The 18,132-nt window shown below is 45.0% G+C and overlaps 1 protein-coding gene across 1 annotated transcript in view; it reads right to left on the bottom strand.

Annotated features, from left to right (window-relative positions):
* The window catches only part of LOC140476640 (zinc transporter ZIP9-B-like), a 40,199-nt gene that overhangs the window by 5,420 nt on the left and 16,647 nt on the right, over positions 1-18,132 (bottom strand). The window contains exons 2-6 of the mRNA XM_072569523.1: positions 13,369-13,477; positions 9,511-9,699; positions 6,538-6,606; positions 4,032-4,117; positions 1,761-1,895 (exon numbers count right to left, since the gene is read on the bottom strand). Coding sequence (XP_072425624.1) covers positions 1,761-1,895; positions 4,032-4,117; positions 6,538-6,606; positions 9,511-9,699; positions 13,369-13,477 — 588 coding nt within the window. The remainder of the gene's footprint in view (positions 1-1,760; positions 1,896-4,031; positions 4,118-6,537; positions 6,607-9,510; positions 9,700-13,368; positions 13,478-18,132) is intronic.

Genomic DNA, 18,132 nt, shown 5'->3' with positions numbered 1-18,132 from the left:
AGAGTCGTGAGGTGATGTTGCAGCTGTACAGGACTTTGGTTAGGCCACATTTGGAGTACTGTGTGCAGTTCTGGTCGCCTCACTTTAGGAAAGATGTGGAAGCTTTGGAGAGGGTGCAGAGAAGATTTACCAGGATGTTGCCTGGAATGGAGAGTAGGTCGTACGAGGATAGGTTGAGAGTGCTAGGCCTTTTCTCGTTGGAACGGCGAAGGATGAGGGGTGACTTGATAGAGGTTTATAAGATGATCAGAGGAATAGATAGAGTAGACAGTCAGAAACTTTTTCCCCGGGTACAACAGAGTGTTACAAGGGGACATAAATTTAAGGTGAAGGGTGGAAGGTATAGGGGAGATGTCAGGGGTGGGTTCTTTACCCAGAGAGTGGTGGGGGCATGGAATGCGCTGCCCGTGGGAGTGGTAGAGTCAGATTCATTGGCGACCTTTAAGCGGCATTTGAATAGGTACATGGATGGGTGCTTAATCTAGGATAGAAGTTCGGCACAACATCGTGGGCCGAAGGGCCTGTTCTGTGCTGTATTGTTCTATGTTCTATGTTCTATGTTCTATGTATGGAATGAACTTCATCGAATCCCTGCAACGTAGAAACAGGCCATTTGACCCAACAAGTCCACACCGACCCTCCGAAGAGTAACCCACCCAGACCCATTCCCTTACCCTATTTCTCTACATTTACCCTGACCAATGCATCTAACTTACACACCCCTGAATACTATGGGCGATTTAGCACAACCAATCCACTCTAACCTGCACAACTTGGGGTGGCACGGTGGCTCAGTGGTTAGCACTGCTGCCTCACAGCGCCAGGGACCCGGGTTCAATTCCCACCTTGGGCAACCGTCAGTGTGGAGTTTGCACATTCTCCCAGTGTCTGCGTGGGTTTCCTTCGGGTGCTCCGGTTTCCTCCCAAAGCACACAAAGATGTGCAGGTCAGGGTAAATTGGCCATGTTAAATTGCCCGTAGTGATAGGTGCATTAGTCAGGCGTGAATGTAGGGGTGGGTTACTCTTTGGAGGATCGGTGTGGACTTGTTGGGCCGAAGGACCTGTTTCCACACTGTAGGGAATCTAATCTAAAAACTTTGTACTGTGGGTGGAAAACAGAGCACCCGGGGGAAACCCACCTGCAGAGCAAGTGTTGGACGAAGATACAATTACAAAATTTAAAAGACATTTGGATAAGTACATGAACAGAACAAATTTGGAAGGATATGGGCCAAATGCAGGCAAACGAGACTAGTTTAGTTTGGACACAGTCAGTGTGGACTAGTTGGACCAAAGAGTCTGTTTCCATGCTGCATGACTATGACTCTATTACTTGGACTGAGAACCAGCTAGTGCCTGAAAGGGTCCCAGAAGTCACACAGCTCTCTTAACGGACTTGGCAATATTCCTACATCTGCATTAGAGTCACAGGTTGAAATATTCAAGCATCAGGCTAAAACCTGGCCAACGTCTTCAAGAGCAGTTTCAGGAGGGTCAAGGATCCTATGGGAGGAGATGATAAAACACAGACCCCGACTGCCCGTTCAGGTTGGTTATTAAAGACAACAGCAAGGAGTTCTCCAGGGATCCTGGCCAACCCCTTATCAAGTGATGCAGAAAAACAGATCGATCGACTCGGAACCTCAGTGCCTGCAGCACACGGCTGACAGGGTAGTCATCATATTGTAGTATTTTGACATCCAAGCTGCAGTACACTTTCACCTGGCAAATGAACAGGTTATGACCTCAGCATACATACCTTACTCAGGCCCAGGTAAGTGACCATGGAGAGCAGAGGTGCTGCCAAAGCAAACACCAGAAGGTGTTTCCTGATTCGATTCCTTTCGAGGCCTGCATGCATAAGGAACGAAACCAAACCAAAAGCAGCAGGAGCCTAAAAACAAGAGGAGAGGAGAGGAATACTGGGATGGATTAAGTATGCTTTCCTACAATTTTACACCTCATCCAAAATGCCGACCCAGGTTCCCATGCTTGATTATTAACCAATGACGTCTGGCAGCAACTGCACGTGACCATGCAAACTTTGCCTGCGGGTGTAGTACGGTGTCAGCTGTGACTCAATTGCTAACACTCAAGTGCTCCAGGTTCAAGACCAATCCTAGAAACACCAGCACAAAACCTAGAGGGAACCTCCTATGCAATACTGTGCGAATGTTGCTCTACTGAAGGAGCTGTTTTGATGGATGAGGAAGTAGAGATCCTAAGTACGGTTTAGCATGAATATAACGTATTTCACAACGCTATATTGAACTAGTTACTTGTTGTTAGTGTCTGTGGTCTCTGAGTTTTCGACACTGTACAAACAGGATTATTCTTCATTAGTTGAGAAGTGTTTCTGCATGCGGTCTAAAACAGTGGATGGTGTTATATAAATTCAAGGCCTTCTCTCACTGTCAACACCTCCCAACAAGGTCTACACATGTATATTACAAAAAGGTTGCTGGATGAAGATGACAGAGGATTGCAGTCATACAGGAGTTCTACCTCATTCCACGAGAAAAATATTGACAGTTGGCTGGAGGCCTTCGTGTCATTTTTGAAGAATTTCGGACGGTGTCAAAAACGAGAATTCTGAGGAACATACTGTTTGTACGTACTGCACACAGTGACTTTGTATAATATCAATTATCTATAGCGGAAAATCCATTAGAGCTTGCACATCACTTAAATGAGAAATGGGAAGGAACGGGGTAGCGGTAAAGTAATTAGTAAGAAAACCTTGGATTTATGTCGTGCTTTTCACTACCTTACAACATTCAAAAACATTTCACAACCAATCAAGTCAGTTTTGAAATTTCAGCTGAATTGCACAGCCCCAAAGGGTACAGGTGAGCTGGGGTTGCCAGATAATTGATGCTTTCATTGATTTACAGAAATGCACTTCTGCAGCAAACATTTAGATTCGATTAGATTACTTACAGTGTGGAAACATTACGTTCGCAGGAGGAGCCCCAAATAAAATGAACTGAAACAACTGGTTGAAGACACTGCAAACAGGCCAAGTCAGGTGCTGACAGGTCATGGGTGGCACTGTCAGTGTGCGCTCCCACAGGGCCATTCTGTTCAACCACAAGTTCTGGGTTCCTGCTCCCTGGAGCCTGGCGTTCCACAACAACTGTAACAAACCACTCAATAGTTGTTGTTATTGGGGGCGGAAGATCTGAATGACTAATGACGGAGGAGGCTGGGATACTGCTACACTCTCAGAGTATGTATGTTTAGCAGACTCTTTGCTATTCTTGATTGGAATCTCTATAGATTGAAAACAGGCCCTTCGGCCCAACAAGTCCACACTGACTATCCAAAGAGTAACCCACCCTGACTCACTTCCCCACATTTTACCCCTGACTAATACATCTAACACTGTGGGCAATTTAACATGGCCAATTCACCTAATCTGCACGTCTTTGGATTGTGGGAGGAAACCGGAGCACCCAGAGGAAACCCACGCAGACACGGGGAGAATGTGCAAACTCCACACAGACAGTGGCCCGAGGCTGGAATCGAACCAGGGACCCTGGCGCTGTGAAGCAGCAGTACTAAACCACTGAACCACCGTGTCACCCCTCTAATAGTTCATGGAATGGCTCTCCTAAGTGTTGCAATCTTTCAAGCTAACCAAGCTTGGCGTGCTCTCGTTAAGTCTGTTAGATCAATGTGCATTTATATTCTTACTGGACGTTTCTTTTTGCAATGCTGGCTACAAATGAGTGGCTTGCTCAGAGGACACTGGGTGGGGAGCCACTTGTAAGCCAAGCCAGGGAAGAACGGCAGGTTTCCTTCCTAAAAAAGGGCAGTTGCTGGGTTATCTCAAACAGTTTTTAAAAATACAGCAGGGTTTAACTGCATAACCTTCCTCGATAGGATTGAAACATCTCAGCCACTGGCAATTCCAGAACGGTAGCCACTACAGTGCAAGACAGGGCTCAAATGATCAGTCAACGAGAGAGAAAGAGAAATATGGCGAACCTTAAACAAAAACTAGGAAATTCAAGATGTGGAGACTTACTTTGTGCAACATAATAGCTACAAATACAATCAACTGTACACTCGTCTGAGAGGTGGAAGCTGCTGCACCCAATGCAATGCCATCCGCTATAAAGGGAAAGGAAGAGGTAAGACTAGGTACTGCAGGGGAACACAGAAATCAAATCACTGCTTCAAACCCAATAACAGCCTGCAGCAGGCAAACCTGCAACTGAAATGGCTCATTTTACTGCCAGTTACTCAATTCTTTTAAAAAAAAAAAAAATTGGATGATTAGAAAGCTAAACTGTTTTTGAAATCGCATGTTCAATTAAGACACTGCACTTTGCGGTCAACTACACAGGACAATGTACCAACAGTACAAAACTGCAAAAAAATTAGATTGAAAGGTCTTTTCCCTGGGGGGAAAAGGGGGGAGCAGAGGAGGACGACTCCAGAACTAGAGGGGCATAGGTTTAGGGTGAGAGGGGAAAGATATAAAAGAGACCTATGGGGCAACTTTTTCACACAGAGGGTGGTACGTGTATGGAATGAGCTGCCAGAGGAAGTGGTGGAGGCTGGTACAATTGCAACATTTAAGAGGCATTTGGATGGGTATATGAATAGGAAGGGTTTGGTGGGATATGTCCGGGTGCTGGCAGGTGGGAATAGATTGGGTTGGGATATCTGGTCGGCGTGGACAAGTTGGACCGAAGGGTCTGTTTCCGTGCTGTACATCTCTTATGACTCTAATGGCTTAAAATACCCCAATAGGCACAATTTGTAGTGGATATCCAGGGCTGTCTTTTCCACAAGCTTTGTCCACAGCGAAAGGTAAACAGGGCCTGTGGTAAAATAGCACATTGTTGGACGGCACGGTGGCACAGTGGTTAGCACTGCTGCCTCACAGCACCAGAGACCTGGGTTCAATTCCCGACTCAGGCGACTGACTGTGTGGAGTTTGCACGTTCTCCCCGTGACTGCGTGGGTTTCCTCCGGGTGCTCCGGTTTCCTCCCACAGTCACAAAGATATGCAGGTTAGGGTGAATTGGCCATGCTAAATTGCCCGTAGTGTTAGGTAAGGGGTAAATGTAGGGGTATGGGTGGGTTGCGCTTCGGCGGGGCGGTGTGGACTTGTTGGGCCGAAGGGCCTGTTTCCACACTGTAAAGTAATCTAATCTAATCTTAAAACCGTGCACTACCTGCACCGCTACATCCAGCAGGAGTGACAAACAGTCAAGTTGATACAAATTGTCTGCAACAAGACAAGGTTAGCAGAATGGGTGGACAAGTGACAGATGGAGCCTGATGCAGTACAGAGATGCGCAGGCTCAGGTATGTTGGCAGAAGGAATTGGGAGAGGCATACTGACTTATCGGCACAAGCTCAAAGTATGAGCAGGAACAGAGGGACTTGTGGTGCATGATCACCGATTTTTGTTTTTGAAGGTGACAAGACACACTGAGAGCAGCTAGTGAAGCATATGGGGTCTTGGTCTTCATAAATAAAGGCACCAAGTACAAAAACCAGAGAAGGCATGCTGAACTATTATTAAGCGCTGATTAAGCAGCAACTGGAGTATTGCATACCACTCTAATCACAACGCTGTGAGAGGGATGCAAAGGTCTTCGAGGGGTTGACTTAGATGAGAATGTTTGTTACAAGGTTAGATCGGTGAAGGTGGGTTTGGTTTCCCTGCAGCAAAGGAAATTGAAGGGAGATTGGACAAACGTTTGAATAAGGTTTGCGAGGAATCCAGGTTTCCATTCGTTCACAGCAAAAGTATTCGAGGACACAGAATTAGGTTTTGGGAAAGAGTTGAAGGCGAGGAAGAGCTATTTCACACGAGGTAGTAACCTAGAACTCGCTGCTCACAACAGTGGAACTGACTGGATTGCTTCTCAGAGAACCAGTATACCCGATGGACCAAATACTGTCCTTCTGTTCCAAAAATAAATGACGAGTAAGGTTGTGGATTTGATCCAGTCAGCAAGGTCTGATTTAGTTACATCAATGAGATTGCTTAGTCCAATGCAACCCGAAAAAGAAACCGTTCAAAAGTGCTTTGTGGACTCAAACTGTATCTAAGCTGCGAGCAGAAAACTCTTCCATTAGTTGTGAGACGAAGAAATCGAAGGGAAATTAGGTTACATAAGGAATAATAGCAGGACCAGTGCAGGTTAAAATAAAATGCTGAGTATCGACATTTCAGCAGCATCAAGCAATAAGGACAAAATGGGGTGGAAAAGGGCTATCACAAAAGACTGTATAATAACAGCCACTTTAAAAACCAGTTTGTACTGTCGGACAATATTTTGATCAGGTAGCTGATACAAGGGGCAGTGGACTGGAAGTATTTTGGCATGTTCCAAGCTTAGATTCAGTTCATGATTTGTTTGAATAGATGACATGTCAGTAGTCTGCACAATGAGAGCTACGAGAGTGCCCTCTCAGCTCTGAGATTGTTCGAAACGTTTCAGGCGTAACATGGGCAATGCTGACATGGAGCTGATAAACGTCATCGCACAACAAGAGAAATTTAGTGTTACCTGCTGCATGGACCACCAGTCCGAGTGTGGTGGTGATCTTGGTGTTGGCAGTTCGTGCAGCTTCTGGATCTGAAAGACAGATCAGAAACAAAATAAATTGTGCAGAGAGTTCCTCAAAATCTAACTGCAGTCTCTATTATTTCAGTTGAATACCTTCATTTTCATAAAGGAACCATTGCATTGATCGATCTGCCCTTCTGCCTATTTAGATGCCACTGGTGTCTATGAACCGTTCTGGTTTCTCCAAACTGGATTCCATGCTGTGTTTCGGTCCTGTTATACCACTGGTGTCTAGCCTCTTAGATAAGACATTTACTTAAATTTCAAAGTGCAGGAGGAGATATGAATGGTGCATAAACACCAGTATGGACTAGCTGGAAGGAATGATCTGTTTCTGTGTAATATACACTCTGTAAACCATTCAAGAGTTTGCAACCACAGAGTCAGAAATGTTGCTATTCCAGAGACTACTGCATACATATTGCCTGTCTTACAACTGCTATTACAAATTATTTTTCCAATGCAGCACCAGTTGTAATTAGGTTTTTCTGTGTGTAATGGAGCTAACGTTAATTTTCGGAATTTAGAGAAAAATTTAGGGGCGGCACAATGGCTCAGTGGTTAGCACTGCTGCCTCACAGCACCAGGGTCCCAGGTTCGATTCCAGCCTCAGGCGACTGACTGTGTGGAGTTTGCATGTCCTCCCCGTGTCTGCGTGGGTTTCCTCCGGGTGCTCCGGTTTCCTCCCACAGTCCAAAGATGTGCAGGTCAGGTGAATTGGCCATGCTAAATTGCCCATAGTGTTTGGTAAGGGGTAAATGTAGGGGTATGGGTGGGTTGCGCTTCGGCGGGGCGGTGTGGACTTGTTGGGCCGAAGGGCCTATTTCCACACTGTAAGTAATCTAATCTAATCTAAATTGTCTGTGTGGAGTTTGCACATTCTCCCCATGTCTGCGTGGGTTTCCTCCCACAGTCCAAACAATGGGCAGGTCAGGGTGAACTGGCCATGCTAAATTGCCCATAGTGTCCGGTGCATTAGTCAGGGTCTGGGTAGGTTACTCTTCGGAGGGTCGGTGTGGACTTGATGGGCTGAAGGGGCTGCTTCCACACGGTAGGGAATCTAACCTAATCAAAAATCAGTTGTGCCTGTCCTGAAAGGCCAGAAATTAGGAACTTCCCGAAATAATCTCAGGTTTACAGGCCAGAGCAGCCTGCAGCTGGGTGGACTACTGTTTCACCTCTCCTAACACAATATGACAGAGTAGGCCGCTTCACAAATAAGGCTAACAGCCACACAGGCACTAGTATTTTGCAGGAGTTTTGATGTGTGGAAGGGGAGAAGTGTTACCCAGATTTTGGTCAGAAGCCACCTAATGAACTGTGTTCAGTTCTTGACACTGCACTTAGAACATAGAGACCTTGGAGGGCACGTAGTGAAGATTCATTAGAACGATACCAGAGATTTAAACTATTAAGCAATGAGAATGGTTCGTATGGATGTTTTATCCCCTTGAGTTTAGACGACTATAGAATGACCTAAGTCAGCTGTTTGACTCAATATCGTATTTATAGAGGTAAATGCAGAAAAACTGTTTCCTCGTGTGGGTGAATACAAAGTCAGTACAAGTAATTTGAAAATTAGAGTAGGCTACTTAAGAGCAAAATCAAATATTTTCATACGAGGAAGGCAGGTTAAAAAAAAAGTCTCCAAATGCAACACAGGGAGAAAGTGAGGACTGCAGACGCTGGGGATCAGAGGCGGGAGTGTGCTGTCGGAAAAGCACAGCAGGTCACGCAGCATCTGAGGAGCAGTAGAATCAACATTTCGGGCACAAGCCCTTCATCAGGAATGCAATACAGAGTCTTCCGAATGTCCAAACCCTTTCCATTGTAGAAGAGACAACTTCCTGGAATCAGGTGGAAGGACATTTCTTGTTGGTATACGTCAATAAGTTCAAAGGTTGCACATGAAACTCAAATACAGTTAGATGAGAGAAGCATCATGTTAGACTTCGAGAGAGCAGAGATAGACTGGTGAAGTGGATAGAAACACCAGATAAAATATAACACACTCCAAAGAGCAAAATGATTCACATTGGTAGGAATACTGAGGACTTCTAGCCAGAAGTCACAGATTTAAAGTCATGGGTAAAAGCAGGAGTGAACTGAGGAGACATTTTACTGTACAGGAGTTGTCATAATCTGGAATGCACTGATTTCAAGGATGATGCAAACAGATTCAAATAACTCACATGGTTTTGGGGAACAGACAGGGGAAGGGAACCAGATGCACTGAATCAGTGTTTGTAATGCTATTTGGTTCGGTTACATCCATACATCAGAATCAAACCACAATGCAAGAAACCTGATTCACTCAAGGTGATTTTTGGGAACACGGGTAACACTTGGGAGAAACACTTGTTACTGTAACTTTAAAACACGACCTTACAAAGCTGTGGTAAAGGTGGCAGCAAGACTGCATCAAATATACGCTTACCTGGGCACAGTTAGTTGACAAAAGTCAGAGGGGTTGAAATGTGCTCCTACTGACGGCTAACTATAAAACTGGCCACTTCACTAGCCTCCTGGTCAGATCATCCTCTACTCTAACCAGATCCAATTCCTCCACCTTCCTCCTGGTAGGACCCCCACCAATTCTGACTCGACACTCCTCCGCCCCAATCTCACCCACCTCCTCACTCCGACACAAACCCCCTCCCTCCCCACAAGGCTCCCCTTCAGAGTTCCCCCCCTCCAATGCTCCTCTATCCTCCACTCCTGGCCAAAGTGCCTCCCCTCCCCCTCCTTTCACCCCAGCGGCCCAGCAACACTCCTCTTCCCCCCGCCCACCGAGGCGAGCAGCCAGCGTTCTGTCACAGGTAGGGATGCCAACCAAGATCAAAAGAGTCCAGCCTTAGGTGGTAGCTCACTGGGTGGAAAAAGCGAGCGAGTGAGATTTGAAGTGTCTCTTACCCTCACTGGAGTGCATGTGAGAACTGCCTATTTGGTCGACCAGCAGCATAAAAACAAAGCCCAGGACCAGCGAAACCCCAATGTAGGCGTGCAAAGCAATATGCTCGCGATCGTGCTCAGTCTCTGCTGACTGTCCTGTCTTTAACGAATCCTCCACCTTCTCTGCTTCACCTCCATGGGTGTGTTTATCTGAGGGAGTAGAAGGAAAACAGATTAAACGAGAGCGGGAGCCTTCCCTGTAGCCCGTATGCTGCGATGTTCAAAGCCTACACGGCCTCACAAACCACAGGTCACTGCTGAGTCACGCTGATTTAGCACATCTTCAATCACACCCGATGACCAGAGCTGCAGTCGTTGCAAATCTCAGCAAACTTGCCCTGCTACCTTTCTGTCGTGAACACTGCTGTCTGTAGCAGGGCTTTGAGTCTCATCATCTGACTTGGCACCAGGCAATTCACTGAGGGGACGTGGGCAACTCCAAATACCTGCCAGCGCACAAAACATTTCTACAATTCACACCATCCTCATTATGATTAGCCTCCAGCATCATATCCATTTTATAATGTCAAGAATAACATTCAAATTAAAAAAGAGAAACATTTGCATCGCTGTGGAGAAAAAAAAAGTTAGAGTTTGACCTATTGAATAGCTGTTTCAAACGAGACATCTTAGACAAGGGGGGCGTTGCTGGAAAAGCACAGCAGGTCAGACAGCATGCGAGGAAGCCATCCTGATGAAGGGCTCCTGCCCGAAACATCAATTCTCCTGCTCCTCAGATTAGACAAAGGGTTGAGTGGCCTCTTTTTGTGATTCTGTCAGTGCTGTTAGACGTTTTAAATAATTAAAACAAAAGGTCCCACTTTCAGAAACTACAGAACCAGTTTAGTCCACTGCAGTGCTATTAGCCATGCTCTCCTTCCCCTGAAGCATTGCATATGTACCCAGAATCATAGAATCCCTACAGTGTGGAAGTAGGCCATTTGGCCTATTGAGTCCACACCAACCCTCCCAAGAACGACCTACCCTATCGCTGTAACCCTGCACTGACCATGGCTAATCCATTAGCTTTACACCTCTGGACACGATGAGCAATTTAGCATGGCCAATCCACCGAACTTGCACATTTTTGGACTACGAGGGGAAACCTATGCAGACATGAGGAGAACGTGCAAACTCCACACAGACAGCCACCAGGTGGGGAAATCAAACTCAACTCCCTGGCAGCTGTGAGGCAATGATAACCAACTGTGCCATCGCATCATCCATATCGATACGAGATTGTTCTTTTTCCAATTCTTGTTCTTCTCTTACTGAGTGTGAACTGATGGTTTCTCAGGCCATTTCAGAGGGCGATTAAGAGTTAACCACAATATAATAGATCTGAAGTCATGTTTGGTTCAGACCGGGAAAGGATGGCAGATTTCTTCTTGCCTTTATGGGTAGCACTGCTGCCTCACAGCATCAGGGTCCTGGGATCGATTCCCGCCTGTTTGCATGGAGTTTGCACATTCTCCCTGTGTCTGCATGGGTTTCCTCCGGGTGCTCCAGTTTCCTCCCACAATCCAAAGATGTGCAGGTTAGGTGAATTGGCCATGCTAAATTACCTGTAGTGTTAGGTGTATTAGGGGTAAATATAGGGTAGGGGAATGGGTTTGGGTGGGTTTCTCTTCGGAGGGGCGGTGTGGACTTGTTGGGCCGAAGGGCCTGTTTCCAAACTGCAGAGAATCTAATCTAATTTAATCTAAAAAGAACTTCAGTGAATCAGAATTTTTTTAAAAAAATAATAATGAAAATCACCATTTCTGAGTGCGACTCTCAATTTCCAATTTTATTAAGTGAACTTAAACTGCAACAGCTGCCGTGGTGGGATTTGAACCTATGCCCCCAGTGTATAATCGTGACCCCTAGTCTAGTGACATTACTGCCAGGTCACCTGTACCCCTGCAGCAGTTCAGGAGGGCAGCTCGCCACCATCTTCTCAAGGGCCCTGGGGATAGCCAATAAATTCTGGGCTTACCGGCGACACTCAGGTCACCGAGGATGGAATTATTTTTTTTAAAATGGAAAATAAAGACGAGCCACTAGCTCGTGAGCCACCTGTTTTAAGGCCAGAGGAAGAAGACCAGCTGGAACGGGATCATTCTCAGCTCACAGCTCCTCGTACCATTTCCCTTGCGATTGCAAACTCGCTATAAACTCCTCTCTTCTTTCCATCTCCTGATTTAAAGATATTACTGGGGATTCTGTTGTGCCCTTCATTGTGAAGACAAGAGGCAAAATGTGTCCAAAGTTAACCAGTGATTTCCTTACAACCTACAATCAACTCCCCATTCCCACCCTCCAGGGAATCAATACTCATTTACTCTAATATTCGTATAAAACTACCCATCCTGAGCTCGCTCCCTCTCATGGTCTAATTTCTTCCTTGATTCGCCTTATAGCCGTTATGCCATACTCTTATTCTGACCAACCATCTGACCTGCCACGCATTTTTGCACAGTTAGGGAAATGCATTCGAGTGTGACACTTTGTCTAATTACTTTGTTAGTTAACCACAATGACGTGTTCTCTTATCTTTATAGTGGAACATATTTATTTAGAGTTAAGAGCAGCCAGGAGGGTACATGAGAACTCACTGACAGACAGGATCAAGGAAAATCCTCACACTTTCTATCAGTATATCAGGAATGAAAGAATAACTAGAGTAAGATTAGGGCCAATCAAGGACAGTAGCGGGAAGTTGTGTGTGGAGTCAGAGGAGATGGAGAAGCACTAAATGAATATTTTTTGTCGGTATTCATACTGGAAAAAGACAATGTTGTTGAGGAGAATACTGAGATACAGGCTACTAGACCAGAATGGGATTGAGGTTCAGAGGGAGGAGGTGTTAGCAATTCTGGGAAGTGTGAAAATAGATGGGTCCCCTGGGCCGGATGGGATTTATCCGAGGAGCCTCTGGGAAGCCAGGGAGAGAGGAGATTGCAGAGTCTTTGGCTTTGATCTTTATGTCATCATTGTCTCCAGGAATAAAGCCAGAAGACTGGAGGATAGCAAATGCTGTCCCTTGTTCATTTATGTACTACATTGAATGGATTGCAGATATGGGAATAAGCAAGCAGCATTCCATCAAAAACATCCCCCAGGATAATGTCAACATATCTGCTGTAGAATTTTCATTCCTGAGAATTGGCACGACTGATACACTATTGGTAAAGTATATCTATCGAATTTTTTTTTTGAAACTGTCCTGAAAATTATCCTGCACATTGTTTCTGGCACAAGCTGTCTCTCAGGAGTTCATAGCGGTAAAATCTACATCAAATTTACTGAAATATTGTATGTTACCTTGTTGGGTGGTGCAATTACTAGTGATAAATGGTGGTACCCAGTTTAGCCCTTGTGCCACTACATCTATGAAATAGTCCAGCTCCATAAACTCCATTTCTCTAAGGGCATTACAACTTTTCTATCTGAACTATAACTCAGACAAAGCACCATGCAAAAATGAAGGAGAAAATGTTACAACTTGAAAACGTTGACCGAGTAACATTATGTACCCTGATCAGATTATTCATTGCTCTATTAGCCGATGTCATTGCTCAAGATGCACAAGTCTTGAACTCTGCACAGTGTCCAAGTAATGCAGAGAATTGGATTTTAGGTGCTTCAATTAACCTGTACCAGCTCTCACGATGGTTTGAGCCAAAAAACTGTCATCTAAATTATGGTGACCAGAAGAATGCGGTCATGACTCGAGAACGACTTTGCTTGCCTTAGGGTGGACAACGTGCCACATTTCTTTTATTCTGTGCTCTGCAGGGCTTTCGAACAAGACTGGGACATGGATCTATCTCTTACCATGCAGAGCATCCTCATAGAGTGCATGAACCCCTTCCGGAACGATGACGGCTAAAGCTGTGCCACACAGAAGTCCAGCGCCAAGAACCGTTACCAACTTCAACCTTTCCTGGAGAGGAATAAAAACAAAGAAACACTTTCAATTTTTGAATTACAATAGGGAAGAGTGAGAGGAGATCTAGATTAGATTCCCTACAGTGTGGGAACAGGCCCTTCGGCCCAACAAGTCCACACCGACCCTCCAAAGGGTAACCCACCCAGAACCACTCCTTTACATTTACTCCTGACTAAAGCACCTAAACACTGAGGGCAAGTTTTAGCATGGCCAATTCACCTAACTGGCACATCTTTGGATTGTGGGAGGAAACCGGAGCACCCGGAGAAAAGGAAATTGAAAACACAGGTATGGAATTTCTGCCACATAAAGAGGTCATTGTGCACACCACCTCTTACTGGAATTGGACTTTTTTTTTAAAAAGTAGTTAGTCAGTTACTCTTTAAACATTATAAAAATAATTCAACTTCCACAGCGATCAATTTTAAGACTCTGTGATCTAATATAAACCAAAGAACTGCAGATACTTGAAATCGGAAACAAAACCAGAAATTGCTGGAGAAACCAGAGGTCTGGCAGGATCTGTGGAAGGAAAGAGTTAACATTTCAAGTATTTCAAACTAATAGCCCTTTAAGTCAAGCAGTTAATAGACAATAGACAATAGACAATAGATGCAGGAGTAGGCCATTCTGCCCTTCGAGCCTGCACCGCCATTCAATATGATCATGGCTGATCATTCCTAATTAGTATCCTGTTCCAGCCTTATCTCCGTACCCCTTGACTCCACTATCTTTAAGAGCTCTATCCAATTCTTTCTTAAAAGAATCCAGAGACTGGGCCTCCACTGCCCTCTGGGGCAGAGCATTCCACACAGCCACCACTCTCTGGGTGAAGTAGTTTCTCCTCATCTCTGTCCTAAATGGTCTACCCCGTATTTTTAAGTTCCTCCACAAAGCCCTTTAAATATTCCTGGACTCATCAGGAGTTTGTATCCTTTGCTCAATTCACCAACTTGGCAACCAATGGAAATAACAGATGGTAAGCAGAAAATGTATTACGCCATGGGGTTGCTCTAAGTACGACTGAAGCCAGTCGCTCAAACAAGCCAAGCAGGAAGTAACAGCTTCATAGACAACTCAGGTCTTTAACAGTCTGAATCACAACCTAGTTTCAAGCACTGTATTAATCCATTCAGAAATTAACAGCATCGGCCGTTTCTCTTTGGATTGCATTGTGAACGATAACGGGCAATTCACCGCCCCACTGCTGTTTGAGAGACCGAGCTGCTTGCAAATTAACTGATGTGTTTTCTACATTAAAATGGCAACTACACTGCAAATGTAATGAACTGGCTGAAAAATCAGTTTGGGACACTGTCACGTTGCAAAACACTGTGGAAATGTATATTCTTTCAGGTGATATCCTACAGAGAAATTACAAATAAACTGGGTCTGCCATTAGATTTTCACACTGGAATATCAAGGGGGTTTTGAGATCCTCAGATTTAAGATTACAGTTAAAAAAAAAATCTCAAGCTGGTCACTTTGTTACCTTTTCTGAATAATAATGCTCTCCAATGACAAAAACACTTTACTTGAATTGCTGGCAGTACCACTGGATGTTGGAAGAGGGTTAACATTGAGTATACCAATACATACTGAGGGCCCTGACAGGAACGTGTAAAATAACTACACAGTCTGCTCTGATAACACGATAGCTCCATTCCCACATGATACGGTATTATAGGAAAATCACGTAATAACACCACCATTTAAACCAACGGGACTGGAATCAGGTTATACTCAACACAAGCAAGGAAGATGCACCTTCGACAAATAACGGTATAAATTTAGCTGGCTCGTTGGTCAAGTGGTAGGATTCTCAGGGGCGGTATGGTGGTTTAGTGGTGAGCACTGCGGCCTCACAGCACCAGGGACCCGGGTTCGATTGCAACGTTAGGCGACTGTGTGTGGAGTTTGCACGTTCTCCCCGTGTCTGCGTGGGTTTTCTCCGGGTGCTCCGGTTTCCTCCCACAGTCCAAAGATGTGCAAGGCCAAGCGAGTTGGCCAGGCTAAATTGCCCAAAATGTTCAGATCCTGTATAGGTTAGGTGCAGGAGTCAGGGGTAAATAATGTAGGTGAATGGATCTGGGTGGGATACTCTTTGAAGGGTCGGTGTGGACTTGTTGGGCCAAAGGGCCTGTTTCCAGACAGTAGGGATTCTAATTCTGAATTCTTCAATCACATTATAGCTAATTCGCATTGAAGAAACGTGCATTATAGCAGAACCAACCGTATGCATTTAATCCTTTATAACATATTGTCAGGTAACAAAAACTTCAACCACCCTAGTTTGATTCGGAATCATTCAGGATACATCTTGTATCAACCCACAATGTAGCTGCTTGTCTCCTCAAAACATGGGACATTGAGGGGAGATTTGACTGACAGGCTGGAATAAGGTAGATAAACAAACACTGTTCCAATTAGCTTTTAATACAAGAAAAAGATGGCATAGATTTCAAGATTTGGGCAAAAAGATTAAGGGTACTGTGAAAACGACTTCTTTAAAAAAAAACAGCATGTGGTAATAACCTGGAACTCTTTGTCCACAAAGGTGCTGGAATCAGAAATGATAAATGATTTCAAGAGAAATTTGAGCAGGTGCTAGAAGGAAATGAACTTGTAGGACTGCAGATGGAAAAACAGGATTGAATGGATGTTTTTTTTTAAAAAAGAAAAGCTTTCCCAACTGGGCCAGCATTTATTGCCCATCCTCAGTTGCCATTGGGAAGTTCCTGTGAACTACTGCGGTGTATTTGGTAATGGCAGACCCGCAAGGCCAGGAGGAAAGAGCTCCAGGAACTGACCCAGTGACGGTAAAATGGTGCTATATCAGGACGGTGAGAGATGTGGAGAGGAATTTGCAGGTATCATGGTATGAGCAGCAGGAGTAGGCCATTTGGCCAGTCAAGCCTGCTCTGCCATTTATTAAGACCATGGCTGATCTATCCCATCGTCTCAGTGATGTTCAGACCAGTCATGCTGACTGCAGTGTCATCTCTCAGAATGCCTCTCAGTGACGTCTCGGCTGCAGTCTGACTCGAGGAGCGAAGTTGTCCTGCAGAGGTCTCCTATATGGTCAACAGACAATAGGTGCAGGAGTAGGCCATTCTGCCCTTTGAGCCTGCACCACCATTCAATATGATCATGGCTGATCATCCTTAAGGCAGGAACAGGATACTGCCTATCTCCATAACCCTTGATTCCACTATCTTTGAGAGCTCTATCCAATTCTTTCTTAAATGAATCCAGAGACTGGGCCTCCACTACCCTCTGGGGCAGAGCATTCCACACAGCCACCACTCTCTGGGTGAAGAAGTTTCTCCTCATCTCTGCCCTAAATGGTCTACCCCGTATTTTTAAGCTGTGTCCTCTGGTTCGGCACTCACCCATCAGCGGAAACATGTTTCCTGTCTCCAGAGTGTCCAATCCTTTCATAATCTTATATGTCTCAATCAGATCCCCTCTCAGTCTTCTAAACTCAAGGGTATACAAGCCCAGTCGTTCCAGTCTTTCAGTGTAAGGTAATCCCACCATTCCAGGAATTGACCTCATGAACCTAACGCTGCACTCCCTCAATAGCCAGAATGTCTTTCCTCAAATTTGGAGACCAGAACTGCACACAATACTCCAGGTGTGGTCTCACCAGGGCCCTGTACAGCTGCAGAAGAACCTCTTTGCTTCTATACTCAATCCCTCTTGTTATGAAGGCCAGCATGCTATTAGCCTTCTTCACTACCTGCTGTACCTACATGCTTGCATTCATTGACTGGTGTACAAGAACACCCAGATCTCTCTGTACTGCCCCTTTACCTAAATTGATTCCATTTAGGTAGTAATCTGCCTTCCTGTTCTTGCCACCAAAGTGGATAACCAGACATTTATCCACATTAAACTGCATCTGCCATGCATCTGACCACTCACCTAACCTGTCCAGGTCACCCTGTAATCTTCTAATATCCTCCTCATATTTCACCCTGCCACCCAGCTTAGTATCATCAGCAAATTTGCTAATGTTATTACTAATACCATCTTCTATATCATTAATATATATTGTAAATAGCTGTGGTCCCAGCACTGATCCCTGTGGTACCCCACTGGTCACTGCCTGCCATTCAGAAATTGAGCCGTTTATCACTACTCTTTGTTTCCTGTCAGCCAACCAACTTTCAATCCAAGTTAGTACTTTGCCCCCAATACCATGCGCCCCAAGTTTGCTCACTAACCTCCTATGTGGGACTTTATCAAAAGCTTTCTGAAAGTCCAGGTACACCACATCTACTGGATCTCCCTCATCCATCTTCAGAGTTACACCCTCAAAAAATTCCAGAAGATTAGTGAAGCATGATTTCCCTTTCATAAATCCATGCTGACTCTGACCTATCCTGTTATTACTATCCAGATGTGTCGTAGTTTCATCCTTGATAATAGACTCCAGCATCTTTCCCACCATTGAGGTAGTGATGACTGTGGAGAAGTCTCCCAGAACTCTACTGTAATGACTCTACCTACGATGCAATTTTCAAAAGAACTGTGTACCCAAACCCTAACGCTCTGTTTGACAACGCTACCCAGGGCCCTATTGTGAACTGTATAAGTCCTGCCCTTGTTCACTTTACACAGTTACTCGTGTTTATCCAAATTAA

This window comes from Chiloscyllium punctatum, chromosome 4 (assembly GCF_047496795.1).
Source record: "Chiloscyllium punctatum isolate Juve2018m chromosome 4, sChiPun1.3, whole genome shotgun sequence".
Taxonomy (NCBI): Eukaryota; Metazoa; Chordata; class Chondrichthyes; order Orectolobiformes; family Hemiscylliidae; genus Chiloscyllium; species Chiloscyllium punctatum.
This window is presented reverse-complemented; position numbering and strand designations above follow the sequence as displayed.